Source organism: Primulina eburnea, chromosome 17 (assembly GCF_022965805.1).
Source record: "Primulina eburnea isolate SZY01 chromosome 17, ASM2296580v1, whole genome shotgun sequence".
Lineage (NCBI taxonomy): Eukaryota > Viridiplantae > Streptophyta > Magnoliopsida > Lamiales > Gesneriaceae > Primulina > Primulina eburnea.
This window is the reverse complement of record NC_133117.1, coordinates 24238462-24256086: the sequence shown is the minus strand read 5'-3', so window position 1 is coordinate 24256086 and position 17625 is coordinate 24238462. Positions and strand designations below refer to the sequence as shown.

Below are 17625 nucleotides of genomic sequence, written 5' to 3'. Positions count from 1 at the left end.
GCTGATTGGCGACGGATATTTTACACCGTCGCTAAATGCAAAGTTCCGTTGCACATTCAACGGCTAGTAAACGGCTACTTTAATAAAAAAATTCGAAAATTCATCTATAAATACTCATCACTTTATACAACTTATTTCAATTATTCACACAACCAAATCACTCTAAAAAAATTCTCTCTACTATTTTCATCATCTCAATTTTATTTTGAAAATTTATTTCTATTATCCTATTTTCCTCGAAAATGGATGAAAGTAACCGAGGATTTTTTATGAATTTCGTGAATTCCCAAAAAATGCCGGAGGAAAATACTTCTTCCCAAAATTCACAAATTCCCCCAAATTATCCATATTTTCCTTGTCCACCAAATTATCCACATAATCCATACCCACCAAATTATCCATATGGTCAATATCCACCAAATTATCCATATAATCCATATCCACCAAAATATTCATCTAATCCAAGTGCAACCGGTATGCCTTTTACATCTCCGACAGAAAATGAACCGTTTACTCCAACTTTTGTTCCGGAGACTCAACTTTCTGACCGTGAATCCCCAATCGAACTTCCGAATTTGGATAAGGCGGATTCTGGCGCTGCTGGTAGGAGAAAGCGGTCAACATGGAGTAAAGTTGAAGAAGAGGTTTTAGCGAGATCATTTGTCACTATCAGCGATGATCCAATTGTGGGGACCCGGACGCTAATCAAGTTCTTAATCATAATTGGGACTAATTAATCAATTAAAACAGGGTCTAAATATTTTTTTTTTTAAACTACAGTGCGGAACGTAGTGTCATACAAACATATATACATATCAGTATACAAAAATACAAATCCTGTATTTCAACATTTATTCAAACTAGGGTTTAAAAACTAAAGTCAAGTGTTCAACCCTACATCTAGTCCAAATCCGGTGCCACCACTCTAATCACGATCTAGCTCTTCATCTCCTCGACCCTGGACCTGTCCCACCTGTTGTCAAGTACACATACAGACAAGACAACAGCCGGATATACCGGTGAGAATATAATCCCCAGTATAAATCAATGAAACATGCAATCATATAAACAAATATAAAGCATGTAATCAGGTAACATGAATATGTATCAAAATCTGAAACATAAACAATATCAAATCAAACTGTCGACATTACTCATAATTCAGACTAGACTCAATCCTAGTCTAGGGATCCCGGTTTCCAGATGTGGTATTCCTATATCGAATTCCGTAATAGAAGGAACCGTATTCCTATTACTCGATATAACCAATATCCTGGTATTCCTATATCGAATTCCGTAATAGACGAATTCCCATTTCCTATTACTCGATATAACCAAACATCCGGTGTCCTGACCTATCCGTCATGGACTGCAGTTCTATCTTTAATATCCTATCTTGAGACATCGTGCAATGTGCCGTGGCGATACCACCACTATCCGGCACTTCTGTCACAAGATAAATCGTCTACTACCTGTCATCTAAAATCAAGAGAACAAGTATATCATCAATTCAATGCAAATATCAATGCAATAAAGTAAAGTATGTGATTTAGGGAAACCCAAGTCCAAACCGACTCAAGTCCATCTCCCAACACCACATTGACTTATACCTTTCTTTCGTCGGTTTCTGGCTCAGTCGATGTCCTGAACTCACAGCCTGTCTGGCAATGACAATATCAATAATCTCATGTCAATATACCGTTCAACTCAATAACAATCTGATGAATCTGGATTTAATTCAAATCAACGGTATAACGGTACAATTTCAATATCCCCGTCAATACCGATTCAACAGATAATAGTTACAATCTATAACCCATATCTGATACAATCTGTAATCCAATCACAATTCAGATCTGTCTGGTATAAATCAATATACCCTAAAATTCATAACAATTCCATAATCAGTCTGTTTCTTAGTCTGACTTCGATTCTATAATGTCTCATATGTCAAGAACAACATATGTGAGTTCCATTCAGTTCTGACAATATCATAATTCTAAAACATGTCAAAACGTAGTAAAACTTACGTCCAGTTGTAGCCTACGTTGCCAGGAACTCAATACCGAAGTCGGATTCAAAATCAGACGGACGGATTTCTCAGAAAAGGCGTAAGGATTTTCTCCTTTCTTCTTCAGACCTTTTCTCGATTTATGTTCTGATTTTCGAAGAACAATGCTATATATATATATATATATAGACAACTCGCGCATGCATCACAGCAAGTGGCTCATTTTCCGCAAGACATGCAACACCGCGGGTGCGGTCGTTGCTGCACTGCGGGTGCGGTCCTGCACCGCGGGTGCGGTCACCCTACGATCTCGATGCACAATATTTCCCGAAGCACAACCGCTGGTACGGTGCTTCCTAGGCCGCGGGTGCGGTGTCCCCTCGGCCTCACCTTCACCATTTCATTTCTAATTCTTTTCTCAATGTCCCGATTAATCCTTTTGTAATCTTATCAATTATAAATCAAGTATTCAGATTACTGGGATTAAATTTCCGGGCATTACATTCCTCCCCCCCTAAGATACGATTTCGTCCTCGAAATCACAGGCAATCTATCATATCAATAAGGAGTATATACATACACTGTATTCGAAATTTATATCAAGTGAACAATGCTGGGAATTCCTGTCTCATATCAGACTCAGTCTTCCAAGTGGCTTCTTCCACGCCATGACGAGTCCATTGAACTTTCACCAACGGAATCATTTTCGTTCTGAGCTGTTTTTCTTTCCGATCAATAATCTGAATCGGTTTCTCGACATAACTCAATGTCTCATCCAGCTCAGTCTCGTTTGGTTGAATCACGTGAGAATCATCAGGGAGATATTTCCGCAGCATAGATACATGAAAGACATCATGTGTCCCAAATAATGAAGGCGGCAAGGCAATTCGATAGGCACGATCTCCTATCTTTTCAAGAATCTCATATGGACCAACATATCTTGGAGAGAATTTCCCTTTCTTGCCAAATCTGACAACTCCTCTGAAAGGTGAAATCTTCAGGAATACTTTGTCTCCAGCCTCAAATACCAACGGTCGTCGTCTGAGGTTGGCATATTTGGCTTGTCGATCTTGAGCTGCCTTCATTTTCTTTTGGATCAACTTTACTTTCTCTGTCATATCTCTGATCATATCCGGTCCAGTCTCAGGAACTTCAGAGATATCATCCCAATATAATGGGGATCTGCATTTCTTTCCGTACAACGCTTCAAATGGTGCCATCTCAATACTCGTCTGATAGCTATTGTTGTACGAAAACTCACACAGTGGCAATGCATCTTGCCAGCTAGTGCTAAAATCAAGCACTACGGCTCTCAGCATATCCTCCAGTGTCTGGATAGTCCGCTCTGACTGTCCATCGGTCTGTGGATGATATGCGGTACTCAGATGTAACTTCGTACCTAGAGCCTGCTGTAAACTCTGCCAGAAGTGCGAAGTGAAACGAGGATCACGATCTGAAACAATCGACTTCGGCACTCCATGCAATCTAATCACTTCTCGGACATAGATATCAGCCATCTGATCATATCTATATGTCATCTTGTATGGAATAAAACATGCAGATTTGGTCAATCGATCAATCACGACCCAAATCGCATCACAACCTCGGGAGGATCTCGGCAACTGTGTCACAAAATCCATGGAAATGTGATCCCATTTCCATTCAGGAATGAACAAACTCTGCAACAATCCTCCTGGTTTCTTTCTTTCAGCTTTCACCTGTTGGCAATTCAGACACTTGGCTACAAATTTAGTCACATCAGATTTCATTTGTTTCCACCAATACTGTGTCTTTAAATCATTATACATTTTCCTGCCACCAGGATGAATGCTAAAACGACTGTTGTGCGCTTCTGACAGTATTCGCTGTCTCAACTCTGAAACATTCGGCACAACAAGACGATTATTCACATACAAAATGCCATTTCTCACCTGATATTCCGATCGATGTCCCGTTCTGACCATAGAAATCGAATTCTGTATGTTCTGATCAACCTTCTGTTCCTCTTTGATTCTCAATATCAATGCCGGTTCAGCTCGAATCGCACATAATCTCAGAGGCTGACAATCTGTTTCAAAGGCTAATCCAGACAAACAGCAGTCTTCAATCAAATTCGATCACCAATCGTCGATAAGGATAGTGCACATACCTTTCGACTCAGTGCATCAGCTGCTGCATTGGACTTCCCTGGATAATACTTGATTTCACAATCGAAGTCTTTCAATAAATCCAGCCATCTTCGCTGTCTCATATTCAATTCAGATTGTGAAAACAGATATTTCAAGCTTTTATGATCAGAATATATCTCGAATTTCTCACCGTACAAATAGTGTCGCCATATTTTCAGTGCAAAGACTATGGCTGCCAATTCAAGATCATGAATTGGGTAACGAGTTTCATGGGGTTTCAGCTGTCTCGAGGCATAAGCAATCACATGCCCCCGCTGCATTAAAACACAACCCAATCCTCGGTGAGATGCATCACAATAAACGACAAATCCACCAGTGCCTGAAGGAATCGTCAACACAGGCGCACTGGTCAGTCTCTTTTTCAACTCAAGAAAACTGGATTCACAGTCTTCGGTCCACACAAATGGAGCATTCTTCTGGGTTAACTGCGTAATCGGTTTGGCAATACTCGAAAAATCTTTAATGAATCGGCGATAATATCCTGTCAAACCCATAAAACTGCGAATTTCCGGCACAGATGTAGGTCTCGGCCAAGAAATCACTGCCTCAACCTTACTAGGATCAACTGATATACCGTCTCCCGATATAATGTGACCCAAAAACACAACCTGTTCCAGCCAAAACTCGCATTTCGACAATTTAGCATACAGTTTCTCTGCCCTCAAAATTCTCAACACAGTCCTCAGATGATTAGCATGCTCAATCATATTCTTTGAATAAATTAATACATCATCAATGAATATGATAACAAAATCATCCAAGTATTTCTGAAAGACGCGGTTCATCAATCCCATAAATACCGCCGGTGCATTCGTCAAACCAAACGGCATGACAATAAACTCATAGTGTCCATACCTGGTTCTGAATGCTGTCTTTGAGATATCAGAGTCCCTGACTCTCAATTGATGGTATCCAGATCTCAGATCGATCTTGGAATATACAGATGAACCTTGCAATTGATCAAATAAATCATCAATACGAGGCAAGGGATATTTATTCTTTACCGTTGCCTTGTTCAGTTGCCGGTAGTCGATACAAAGTCTCATCGACCCATCTTTCTTCCTCACGAACAGTACTGGAGCACCCCAAAGAGATACGCTCGGTCTAATGTACCCCTTGGCCAGTAAATCCTCCAATTGTTCTTTCAATTCTTTCAACTCAATCGGTGCCATCCTGTATGGAGCTCTCGAAATCGGAACTGTTCCTGGCATTAATTCAATGCTGAAGTCTATCTCTCGAATCGGAGGCAATCCAGGAATCTCATCTGGAAAGACATCAGCAAACTCACACACCACTGGCAAGTCCGCCAATGATGGGCTCGTTTTCAGTAAGTCAACTGAATATACCAGGAATCCCTCCGCTCCCTTCTGCAATAATCGAGTCATATTCATTACAGATATCAAAGGAATTCTGGCACGAGAACCCTTACCATAAAATTTCCACTCCTCAGCCAACTCAGGTCTGAATCGAACTATCTTGTGGAAACAATCAACTGTAGCTCGGTACTTGGTCAACATATCGATACCGACAATACAATCAAAATCAGATAAACCCAGCACAATACAGTCTAGCTCAATCGTATGTCCATCGTACTGCAGTATACAAGGTTTCACAGATTTCACTGATATCAAACCTGTTCCTAACGGGGAAGAAACAGACACTACCGCAGACAATGACTCAACTGGTAATGCACGACTCAATGCAAACCTCTCAGAAATAAAAATATACGATGCACCAGTATCAATCAATACATATGCAGGATAACCAGAAATAAAACAGTTACCTGCCACAACATCATCAGGTGCATCCTGTGCCTGCTCCTCGGTCAAAGCAAACAATCGGGCCTGCTGTCTAGGAGGCTGGCTCGCGGTCTGGCTGTAGTGACCCGTTCCAGAATCACCTACTAAACAAGAATTAAGCATGCAATTAACTTAATTAATAACAATCAGAGATAATGGCGGAAAAGGTCAACAAATGATAGATATACAACCCAATCGAAAATCCAGAACAACTCAAACTAAAAATGAAAGTATGCGGTACAACCATATCGAAACAAAGCAGTACTGAAGAAATAACTCAACCGGCTACTCCACGTCCTCCTCATCCTCCTCCTGAGCCATCCAACCTGAGGTCTGCCCCGTGGGAATGGGGTGTCCAAGATAAACAAAACCGAGGACGTGAGCGATAAGAACGCTCAGTACAAAAGTATGAGTATACAAGCCTATATGAAATGCACATGCTATGATATGATACCAGGGTAGTCAAGAAACAGGAGTCACAAAAGATCTCAATATGCTCAGTCTAGAGGCGCCAAGTGGATAGTGCCGCGCGGTACTCCTCTGGGTCACTGCATCCACTACAAGATCAGACGTGGACCTAAAATGTCCCGGACCACCGAAGCCCTCCGGACCCGTCGACCACTGTGTACTCTCGGTGTCCATGCGTCCACAAGACAGGGCTGAGCGGCCCCACAAGATATAGCTTATCTCGAAAGAGATACAGCTCAACAATAAAGGCTATCTCGAAAGAGATACGGCTCAAGATGAAATGTAACATGCAGTAATAAACGTGACATAATAGCATGCATCATATGACATATATCAATGCAGCAAATAATCATGCAACACATATAAGGATGTATACTCGACCAGGATATCTCGGATAGTACTTTCGTACCTCAATCCAGTAGATCCTAGCAATCAGCCCTAGACTCAAGCCTGCGTCCGTAGTCAGCCCACTGATGCCGCTAGCTCCCAACTAGAGCACAGTTCCGTTACAAAACCAGTAGCTCCCCGCTAGTGCCTGAACCTCGGGAAAAGACTAGAAACCCATCAGAAACGACTAAAACGCTCTGGAACACTCGGAAATTGGCGAGTAAAAAGTGAAGCCTCGCGCCTCTATTTATAGTCAACGATCGGAAGATCCGATCCACTTCGGAAGATCCGATCCGGTACACTTCGGACCTTCCGAACCCTGATCGGACGATCCGAACCCTGCATGTCTTCCACGGGTCCAGCCACCTGGCTCGGACGATCCGAACCCTGATCGGACGATCCGAACCCTGCATGTCTTCCACGGGTCCAGCCACCTGGCTCGGACGATTCGAACCCTGATCGGACGATCCGAACCCTCCGAAATATAATTAATCCAATAATTAACTCAAATTAGGCATCGGGATACTACATTCTCCCCCCCTAAAAAGGATTTCGTCCACGAAATCGAGTCTGAAGAATGACAATTCTGAATCACAATACATTTAACTTAAGAATGAATTACAACCGAAAGTACAACTGAAATTACAATCATAACTGAAAATCCTACAACTAGAACAACTCTGGATGCTCTGACCGCATACGACTCTCTAGTTCCCAAGTAGCTTCTTCAGTGCCTCTGCGCTGCCACTGAATTAAGACAAGAGGAATGATCTTATTCCGCAACACCTTGTCTTTGCGATCTAGAATCCGAACTGGTCGTTCCACGTAAGACAAATCCGAATCAAGTTGAACTTCAAAGGGATGCAAGATGTGAGACTCATCTGCTACATATCGTCTCAACAAAGATACGTGGAACACATCATGAATACTTGATAGGTACGGCGGCAATGCAAGTCTGTAAGCCAAATCTCCCACGCTTTCCAATATTTCAAATGGACCAATAAATCTCGGAGACAGCTTACCCTTGAGACCAAATCTCAAAATCCTGCGAAAAGGCGAAACTCGGAGAAACACTTTCTCACCTGGCTGAAATTGAAGAGGTCGACGCTTGGTGTTCGCATAACTCGCTTGTCGATCCTGAGCAGTCTTAATCCGCTTCTTGATTACTGCAACCTTATCAATAGCCTGCTGGACTAACTCCGGTCCCTCAACATGTCGTTCCCCAATTTCGTCCCAGAATAATGGAGTACGACAACGTCGCCCATACAACGCCTCAAATGGTGCCATACCAATACTACGATGATAGCTGTTGTTGTACGCGAACTCAATCAAAGGCAAATGATCCTGCCAAGGGGTTCCGAAATCCATAACACAAGCTCGCAACATATCCTCAAGTGTACGGATAGTCCTCTCTGTCTGACCGTCGGTCTCTGGATGATAAGCCGTACTCAAACTTAGTGAAGTACCCAATGCTGACTGGAAACTACCCCAAAATCGTGAGGTAAAACGAGGATCTCTGTCACTAACAATACTGACTGGCACTCCATGCAAACGTAAAATCTCTTGAATATACAATCGAGCCATACGATCGAAAGTGAAATCACGGTTATATGGCAGAAAATGAGCAGACTTGGTGAGTCGATCCACCACTACCCAAATAGCATCACTGTTCCTCGAAGACAAAGGCAAGTGAGTAATGAAGTCCATCGCGATATGCTCCCACTTCCATTCAGGAATAGGTAAGTTCAACAATAATCCTCCCGGTCGACGGTGCTCTGCCTTAACCTGCTGACAAACTAGACACTTGGAGACAAACTGATAAATGCTGCGCTTCATCCCTTTCCACCAAAATCGTGTCCTCAAATCTTTATACATCTTGTTGCTTCCCGGATGAACACTCAACTTGCTTCGATGAGCCTGAGACAAGATCTCTTCCCTCAAAGTATCATCCTCTGGTACTACAACCCGATTAGACAAACACAGAAGACCATTAGACTGATAATGGAAATTACTATCTCCACCAACCAACCGAGCTAATCTCTGAGTCTTGAGATCAGACATCTGAGCATCTCGAATCCGAGTGAACAAAGTTGGCTCAGATAAAATGGTAGCAACACGAATGCTCTCCATACCTTTCCGATGTTTGAACTTAAACCCCAACGAACAACAATCCTGGACAGTACTAGACATAGCACTGGTCTGAAGTGCAGAGGCTCTCACCTTGCGACTAAGAGCATCGGCTGTGAGATTCGCAGAACCTAGATGGTACTTGATCACACAATCATAATCTTTAAGTAGATCCATCCAACGACGTTGTCTCATGTTCAACTCAGCCTGAGTGAACAGATACTTCAGACTCTTATGATCAGTAAAGATTTCAAACTGAACACCGTACAAATAATGACGCCAGATCTTTAGCGCAAACACAATAGCAGCTAATTCTAGATCATGAATAGGGTACTTCTCCTCGTGAGATTTTAACTGTCTGGAAGCATAAGCGATCACATGACCATTCTGCGTCAACACACACCCTAAGCCTTGAAAAGAGGCATCGGTGTAAACACTGAAACCATCAGATCCTGACGGTAACGCCAAAACAGGTGCAGAAGTCAGAAGTCGACGAAGCTCTCTGAAACTATCTTCGCACTCAGATGACCACTCAAATGGAACATCTTTCCGAGTAAGTTGCGTCAATGGTCTAGCTACCTGAGAGAAATTCACGATGAAACGACGATAATACCCTGCCAGACCTAGAAAACTACGGATCTCGGCCACTGTCATCGGACGTGACCAATTTAGCACTGCTTCAATCTTGCTAGGATCCACAGAAACTCCTTCCTTGGAAATCACATGTCCAAGGAATACTACACGATTAATCCAGAACTCGCACTTACTCAGCTTAGCATACAATTGATTCTCGCGAAGAATCTGCAACACCATCCTCAAGTGATGGATATGCTCTTCCACACTGTGAGAATAAATCAAGATATCGTCGATGAAAACCACAACAAACTGATCTAGAAAATCCCGAAAGACTCGGTTCATCAGATCCATGAACACCGCTGGCGCATTTGTCAATCCGAATGGCATAACTAGAAACTCGTAATGCCCATATCGAGTACGAAATGCAGTCTTGGAAATATCATCATCTCTGACTCTCATCTGATGATAACCCGATCGCAAGTCAATCTTGGAGTAAACAGAGGTACCCTGAAGCTGATCGAACAAGTCATCAATACGAGGTAATGGATACTTGTTTTTGATCGTCACACGATTCAGCTGGCGATAATCAATACACAATCGCATCGATCCATCCTTTTTCTTGACAAACAAGACTGGAGCTCCCCAAGGTGAAACACTCGGGCGAATATAACCTTTATCAAGAAGATCCTGCAATTGCTGCTTCAATTCTCTCATCTCTGACGGAGCAAGACGATAGGGGGCACGAGAAATCGGTGTAGTCCCTGGCATTAACTCGATGCCGAATTCCACCTCTCTAATCGGAGGAAAACCAGGAATCTCATCTGGGAAAACATCAGGAAACTCACAAACCACTGGAATATCATCTATACCAACACTACCTGTGGACGAATCAATCGCATAGATGAGGTAGCCTTCCCCGCCCGACTCTAAAGCACGACAGGCTTTCAGAACAGATATCACTGGCATCGGAGGTCGCGCTCCCTCACCATAGAAAAACCAACTAGAGCTCTCAGTCGTACGAAACTGAACAAGCTTCTGGTAGCAATCCACAGTAGCTCGGTAGGTAGTCAATAGGTCTATACCCAAAATACAATCAAAATCTTCCATCTCTAGGATTATAAGATTTGCAGTCAATTCGTTACCCTCAAAATCTAAGGGACAACCCATCACTAGACGCTTTGCTAACACCGAATGACCCATCGGAGTAAAAACGGAAAGAATGACGTCTAGAGAAACATACGGTAACTTATGACGCTTAACAAATCGTGCAGAAATGAATGAATGTGATGCTCCGGTATCAATAAGAACAAAAGCAGGAATACCGCATAAACAAAAAGTACCTGCTATGACTCTCCCTGACTCATCCGCAGCCTGATCCTAGTTCAGCGCAAATACCTGACCTTGGGCACGAGGTCGAAGGTTTGAACTACCCATTGCCTGACCCTGCATCCTCTGCTGAACAGTCGTCTGAGATCCGGAACCAGATCCTGCTCCACCTCGCAACTGAGGACAATTCTTCTTAAGATGACCCATCTCTCCGCACTGAAAACAAGCTCCCGCGGCTGATCGGCACTGCTCCGATGGATGGTTCTTCCCACAATGCACACAAGAAACCTTTTTCTTACCAAAGCGAAAAACACCGCTAGACCGAGATCCAGATCCAGAAGAAGAAGAACCTGACTTCTTGAAAGACTGAGATCGAGGGTTCAAAATATTCGGAGGTCTAGAAGAAAGAATAGACCTACCACGCTAGAGACTGATCTCTGCCTGGCGACACCGGTTCACTAATCCATCATAAGAAGTAGGATTATCGCAAACAGTGACTCGATCAAAGATCTCCTGGTTAAGACCCTGAAGGAAATGGTCATACTTGGCCTCAGAACTGCCACTAATATGAGGAGCAAAGGGTAACAACTCGAAGATCTTCTGCTGATATGCATCAACAGACATACTACCCTGCTTAAGATTCAGAAGTTCAATCGTCTTTGCCTGGCGAAGGGCTGGAGGAAAATATAGCTGCATGAAAGCTGCACGGAAATCGGCCCAAGTCACCCTACCCTGAGACTGGACTATCGGCGCAGAAGTCGATCGCCACCACTTGCGCGCACGGCCCTCGAGAAGAAAACTAAGGGTCTCCATCTGCTGCTCTTCGGTGCACTGGAATGCACGGAAACAACTCTCCATGCGCTCTAACCAATCCTCAGCAACATCGGGAGTCTCACCACTGACTAAAGGCTTAGGCCCCATCTGAATGAAACGGTGCATCTCAAAACGCCTAGGGCCATAACGACGATGGCGATGTTCACGATGACGCCTACGATCGTCCTGGTCACCCCAACGACCTACACTCCCCTGACTACTCTCATCACCAAAGTGGTCAGCCATCGCTACAAGATAGAATGGGGAAAATGGTAAAATGGTCAACGAAAATCCCAAAACAGAATCTATATCCCAAAATCATAAGCATGCTCTGATACCATAAATGTAGTGACCCGTTCCAGAATCACCTACTAAACAAGAATTAAGCATGCAATTAACTTAATTAATAACAATCAGAGATAATGGCGGAAAAGGTCAACAAATGATAGATATACAACCCAATCGAAAATCCAGAACAACTCAAACTAAAAATGAAAGTATGCGGTACAACCATATCGAAACAAAGCAGTACTGAAGAAATAACTCAACCGGCTACTCCACGTCCTCCTCATCCTCCTCCTGAGCCATCCAACCTGAGGTCTGCCCCGTGGGAATGGGGTGTCCAAGATAAACAAAACCGAGGACGTGAGCGATAAGAACGCTCAGTACAAAAGCATGAGTATACAAGCCTATATGAAATGCACATGCTATGATATGATACCAGGGTAGTCAAGAAACAGGAGTCACAAAAGATCTCAATATGCTCAGTCTAGAGGCGCCAAGTGGATAGTGCCGCGCGGTACTCCTCTGGGTCACTGCATCCACTACAAGATCAGACGTGGACCTAAAATGTCCCGGACCACCGAAGCCCTCCGGACCCGTCGGCCACTGTGTACTCTCGGTGTCCATGCGTCCACAAGACAGGGCTGAGCGGCCCCACAAGATATAGCTTATCTCGAAAGAGATACAGCTCAACAATAAAGGCTATCTCGAAAGAGATACGGCTCAAGATGAAATGTAACATGCAGTAATAAACGCGACATAATAGCATGCATCATATGACATATATCAATGCAGCAAATAATCATGCAACACATATAAGGATGTATACTCGACCAGGATATCTCGGATAGTACTTTCGTACCTCAATCCAGTAGATCCTAGCAATCAGCCCTAGACTCAAGCCTGCGTCCGTAGTCAGCCCACTGATGCCGCTAGCTCCCAACTAGAGCACAGTTCCGTTACAAAACCAGTAGCTCCCCGCTAGTGCCTGAACCTCGGGAAAAGACTAGAAACCCATCAGAAACGACTAAAACGCTCTGGAACACTCGGAAATTGGCGAGTAAAAAGTGAAGCCTCGCGCCTCTATTTATAGTCAACGATCGGAAGATCCGATCCACTTCGGAAGATCCGATCCGGTACACTTCGGACCTTCCGAACCCTGATCGGACGATCCGAACCCTGCATGTCTTCCACGGGTCCAGCCACCTGGCTCGGACGATCCGAACCCTGATCGGACGATCCGAACCCTCCGAAATATAATTAATCCAATAATTAACTCAAATTAGGCATCGGGATACTACACTGGCCCCCTCCTGGCCTCTGCTGTGACTGAGTAGGCGGTGCTGACTGAAAAGTATGAACGGCAGATGGTCGTCTACCTGCCTGAGCCACTGATCCCGATGACTCAGCTGCCTGCGATCCCTGGGCACTCCTCTGGGGACACACTCGAGCAAAGTGTCCTTGCTGTCCCCAAATACGACAGCTGCCAATCACTCCTCGGCACTGATCTGTGGAATGCCTCCCTCCACAAGTATCACAGTACGGTCCTGTATAGCTCTGGCCCTGACTAATCTGTCTAGAGCCACTCGAACTGGACGAACTAGTACCAGATTTCTTGAATTGCTTCCCTCTAGCCCTCAAGAAATCTCTCTTCCTGCTACTGCTGCTGCCACCTTCAAATCGAGGAGGTGGTTGTTGCTATCCCGATACTGAAAGCACAAACGAAGCCTCTCTCTGTCTCATCAGACCTGCTTCAGCTCCCTTGGCTCGGTTCAAGGCATCGGTGAAATTGTTTGGCCTCCCGGTATTCACCAAAGTAAATATTTCTGGATTCAGGCCATTTATAAATTGGTCCGCGACGGCCTCATCGTGTTCAGCTACGTGGGGAGCAAATCTTAACAGCGTAGAGAACTTAGCCACATAATCTTCAATGTTTAACTGGCCTTGTCTCAAGTTTGCAAACTCGGCTCCCTTGTCCTTCCTATAAGATACTGGGAAGAACCGCAGATAAAATTCAGACTTAAACACATTCCAGGTAATGGCCGTACCTCGTTGTTCCAATGCCCTTCTAGTCGTGATCCACCAGTGTTTAGCAACGTCATGCAACTGGTGTATTATCAGTTTCACCCTCTTTTCCCCAGTGTACTCCAAAGATTCAAACAACGATTCAATATCGTCCAACCAACTTTCACATTCCACGGAGTTCTCCGTACCTTTCAAAGTCGGTGGATGAAATGACTGAAATCTTTTCAGCAATCTTTCCATTGCTGTAGGTGTCACATCCATGGGAGGATTCGATGTACTCCCCTGTTCTGGTATTCTTCTCGGAGGCATATCTGAAATCAAAAGGATTAGCAATCCCAACCCAAAGTTCTATTTCAGTCCTTCTCCGATCATCTTACTGCTGATCCAGAATCGGCTGTGATTCGTTCTCAATAATACATGTTTCCAAAATCAAATCAGATAACAGATAAACATGTATTATAAAGCAGTAAATCATGCTAGCAATCAAAAGCAGAAAAAAAACACATTCTACCCCGCTCACTAGCTCCTATCTCAATCTCAAGGATCTATCGCTCTGATACCACCTGTTGTGGGGACCCGGACGCTAATCAAGTTCTTAATCATAATTGGGACTAATTAATCAATTAAAACAGGGTCTAAATATTTTTTTTTTAAACTACAGTGCGGAACGTAGTGTCATACAAACATATATACATATCAGTATACAAAAATACAAATCCTGTATTTCAACATTTATTCAAACTAGGGTTTAAAAACTAAAGTCAAGTGTTCAACCCTACATCTAGTCCAAGTCCGGTGCCACCACTCTAATCACGATCTAGCTCTTCATCTCCTCGACCCTGGACCTGTCCTACCTGTTGTCAAGTACACATACAGACAAGACAACAGCCGGATATACCGGTGAGAATATAATCTCCAGTATAAATCAATGAAACATGCAATCATATAAACAAATATAAAGCATGTAATCAGGTAACATGAATATGTATCAAAATCTGAAACATAAACAATATCAAATCAAACTGTCGACATTACTCATAATTCAGACTAGACTCAATCCTAGTCTAGGGATCACGGTTTCCAGATGTGGTATTCCTATATCGAATTCCGTAATAGAAGGAATCGTATTCCTATTACTCGATATAACCAATATCCTGGTATTCCTATATCGAATTCCGTAATAGACGAATTCCCATTTCCTATTACTCGATATAACCAAACATCCGGTGTCCTGACCTATCCGTCATGGAATGCAGTTCTATCTTTAATATCCTATCTTGAGACATCGTGCAATGTGCCGTGGCGATACCACCACTATCCGGCACTTCTGTCACAAGATAAATCGTCTACTACCTGTCATCTAAAATCAAGAGAACAAGTATATCATCAATTCAATGCAAATATCAATGCAATAAAGTAAAGTATGTGATTTAGGGAAACCCAAGTCCAAATCGACTCAAGTCCATCTCCCAATACCACATTGACTTATACCTTTCTTTCGTCGGTTTCTGGCTCAGTCGATGTCCTGAACTCACAGCCTGTCTGGCAATGACAATATCAATAATCTCATGTCAATATACCGTTCAACTCAATAACAATCTGATGAATCTGGATTTAATTCAAATCAACGGTATAACGGTACAATTTCAATATCCCCGTCAATACCGATTCAACAGATAATAGTTACAATCCATAACCCATATCTGATACAATCTGTAATCCAATCACAATTCAGATCTGTCTGGTATAAATCAATATACCCTAAAATTCATAACAATTCCATAATCAGTCTGTTTCTTAGTCTGACTTCGATTCTATAATGTCTCATATGTCAAGAACAACATATATGAGTTCCATTCAGTTCTGACAATATCATAATTCTAAAACATGTCAAAACGTAGTAAAACTTACGTCCAGTTGTAGCCAGGAACTCAATACCGAAGTCGGATTCAAAATCAGACGGACGGATTTCTCAGAAAAGACGTAAGGATTTTCTCCTTTCTTCTTCAGACCTTTTCTCGATTTATGTTCTGATTTTCGAAGAACAATGCTATATATATATATATATATATATATATATATATATATATATATATATATATATATATATGTATATAGACAACTCGCGCATGCATCACAGCAAGTGGCTCATTTTCCGCAAGACACGCAACACCGCGGGTGCGGTCGTTGCTGCACCGTGGGTGCGGTCCTGCACCGCGGGTGCGGTCGTGTTAGCACCGCGAGTGCAGTCACCCTACGATCTCGATGCACAATATTTCCCGAAGCACAACCGCGGGTGCGGTGCTTCCTAGGCCGCAGGTGCGGTGTCCCCTCGGCCTCACCTTCACCATTTCATTTCTAATTCTTTTCTCAATGTCCCGATTAATCCTTTTGTAATCCTATCAATTATAAATCAAGTATTACAGATTACTGAGATTAAATTTCCGGGCATTACACCAATTGTCGGAAACGATCAGAAGGCGGATGCTTTTTGGGGACGTGTTGCAAGCTACTACAATGAAAATCGTACTCCAGGTACACCCAGCAGAATTGCAAGTGTCATACGATTGCACTGGCACAATACCATACAAAAAAAGGTATATCGCTTCAATGCAAATTACAATAGTGTATATAGTGCGTATCGTAGCGGCCACAGTGACGAGGATATATTGCGGCTTGCGTATGAAAAATATCGTGAGGAAAATAACGGCGTTGCATTTAATCTCGAGCATGTGTGGAGAATCGTAAAAGACCGGCCAATGTTTACTCCACAGTCCGTCGATCACCTTGTTAGCACAAAGAAGGCGAGGACCTCAGAGTCAGGGGCAAGCAACACCTCATCTAACCAAGATGCAAGTCTACATGTAGACTTAAATGAAGAAGAAACTCGTCCAATGGGTCATAAGGCAGCAAAGAGAAAGGGAAAAGGGAAAATGAAATCTGACATTGAAGGTATGACGATTAATTTGGACAAAATGTTTGCAAAATTTACTGAGTATACAAGCGTAAAAAAGGTTGAAGTTGAAATGAAACAAAAACAACTCGAAGTTGATGAGATGAAAGCGAAAGCTGCCTTAGCCAAAGTTCAACTAAAGGAATACGCAATCCTTTCGAAAGACACTTCACAAATGAAAGAAGCGCAACTTAGCCTCCACGAACATCTATATTAAAAGATTAGGGCGAGATGGAATTTGTAATTTTATTTATTGTAATTTTCGATTATTGTACTTTTCAATTATTGTAATTTTGGAGTATTGTACTTTTCAATTATTGTAATATTCGATTATTGTACTTTTCAATTATTTGATTAATTTTAAATAGATGTCGTTCGTAATATAAGATAAAATTATTTTACGTAATAAATACATTTAAAATAAATAATATTATTTATTTTAAATAATAACAATATTATTTATTTTAAATAATAATCATTTAAAATGTGTAAAAAAATTGAAATTATATTTATTTAATGTAAAATAATAGTAAGATGAATGACTGGACAGCGGGACCCACAAATAATGAGTGTGAATGTTAAAATGAATGTGAGAGAATAGATGTGTTAATGTAATGTGTATGTGGCATGTGAACCCCACGATTTTTGATGAGGTGGTGGGTGTTATAA

At 42.5% G+C, this 17625-nt stretch overlaps 1 protein-coding gene across 1 annotated transcript; it reads left to right on the top strand.

The window, feature by feature from the left end:
* Nucleotides 1–293: 293 nt before the first annotated feature.
* On the top strand, nt 294–17173 carry LOC140817970 (glutathione S-transferase T2-like). Its single transcript, XM_073177763.1, has 2 exons — nt 294–686; nt 16430–17173. Exons 1-2 carry the CDS (start codon nt 294–296, stop codon nt 17171–17173), a joined length of 1137 nt encoding a protein of 378 aa, XP_073033864.1.
* The last annotated feature ends 452 nt before the right edge of the window (nt 17174–17625 follow it).

Bases quoted from the DNA above. Each gene is read 5' to 3' on its own strand.
- LOC140817970 (XM_073177763.1), top strand. From the start codon at position 294: ATGCCGGAGGAAAATACTTCTTCCCAAAATTCACAAATTCCCCCAAAT. The intron at 687-16,429 runs GTGGGGACCCGG...CAAGTATTACAG, and splicing joins CTATCAGCGATGATCCAATT to ATTACTGAGATTAAATTTCC.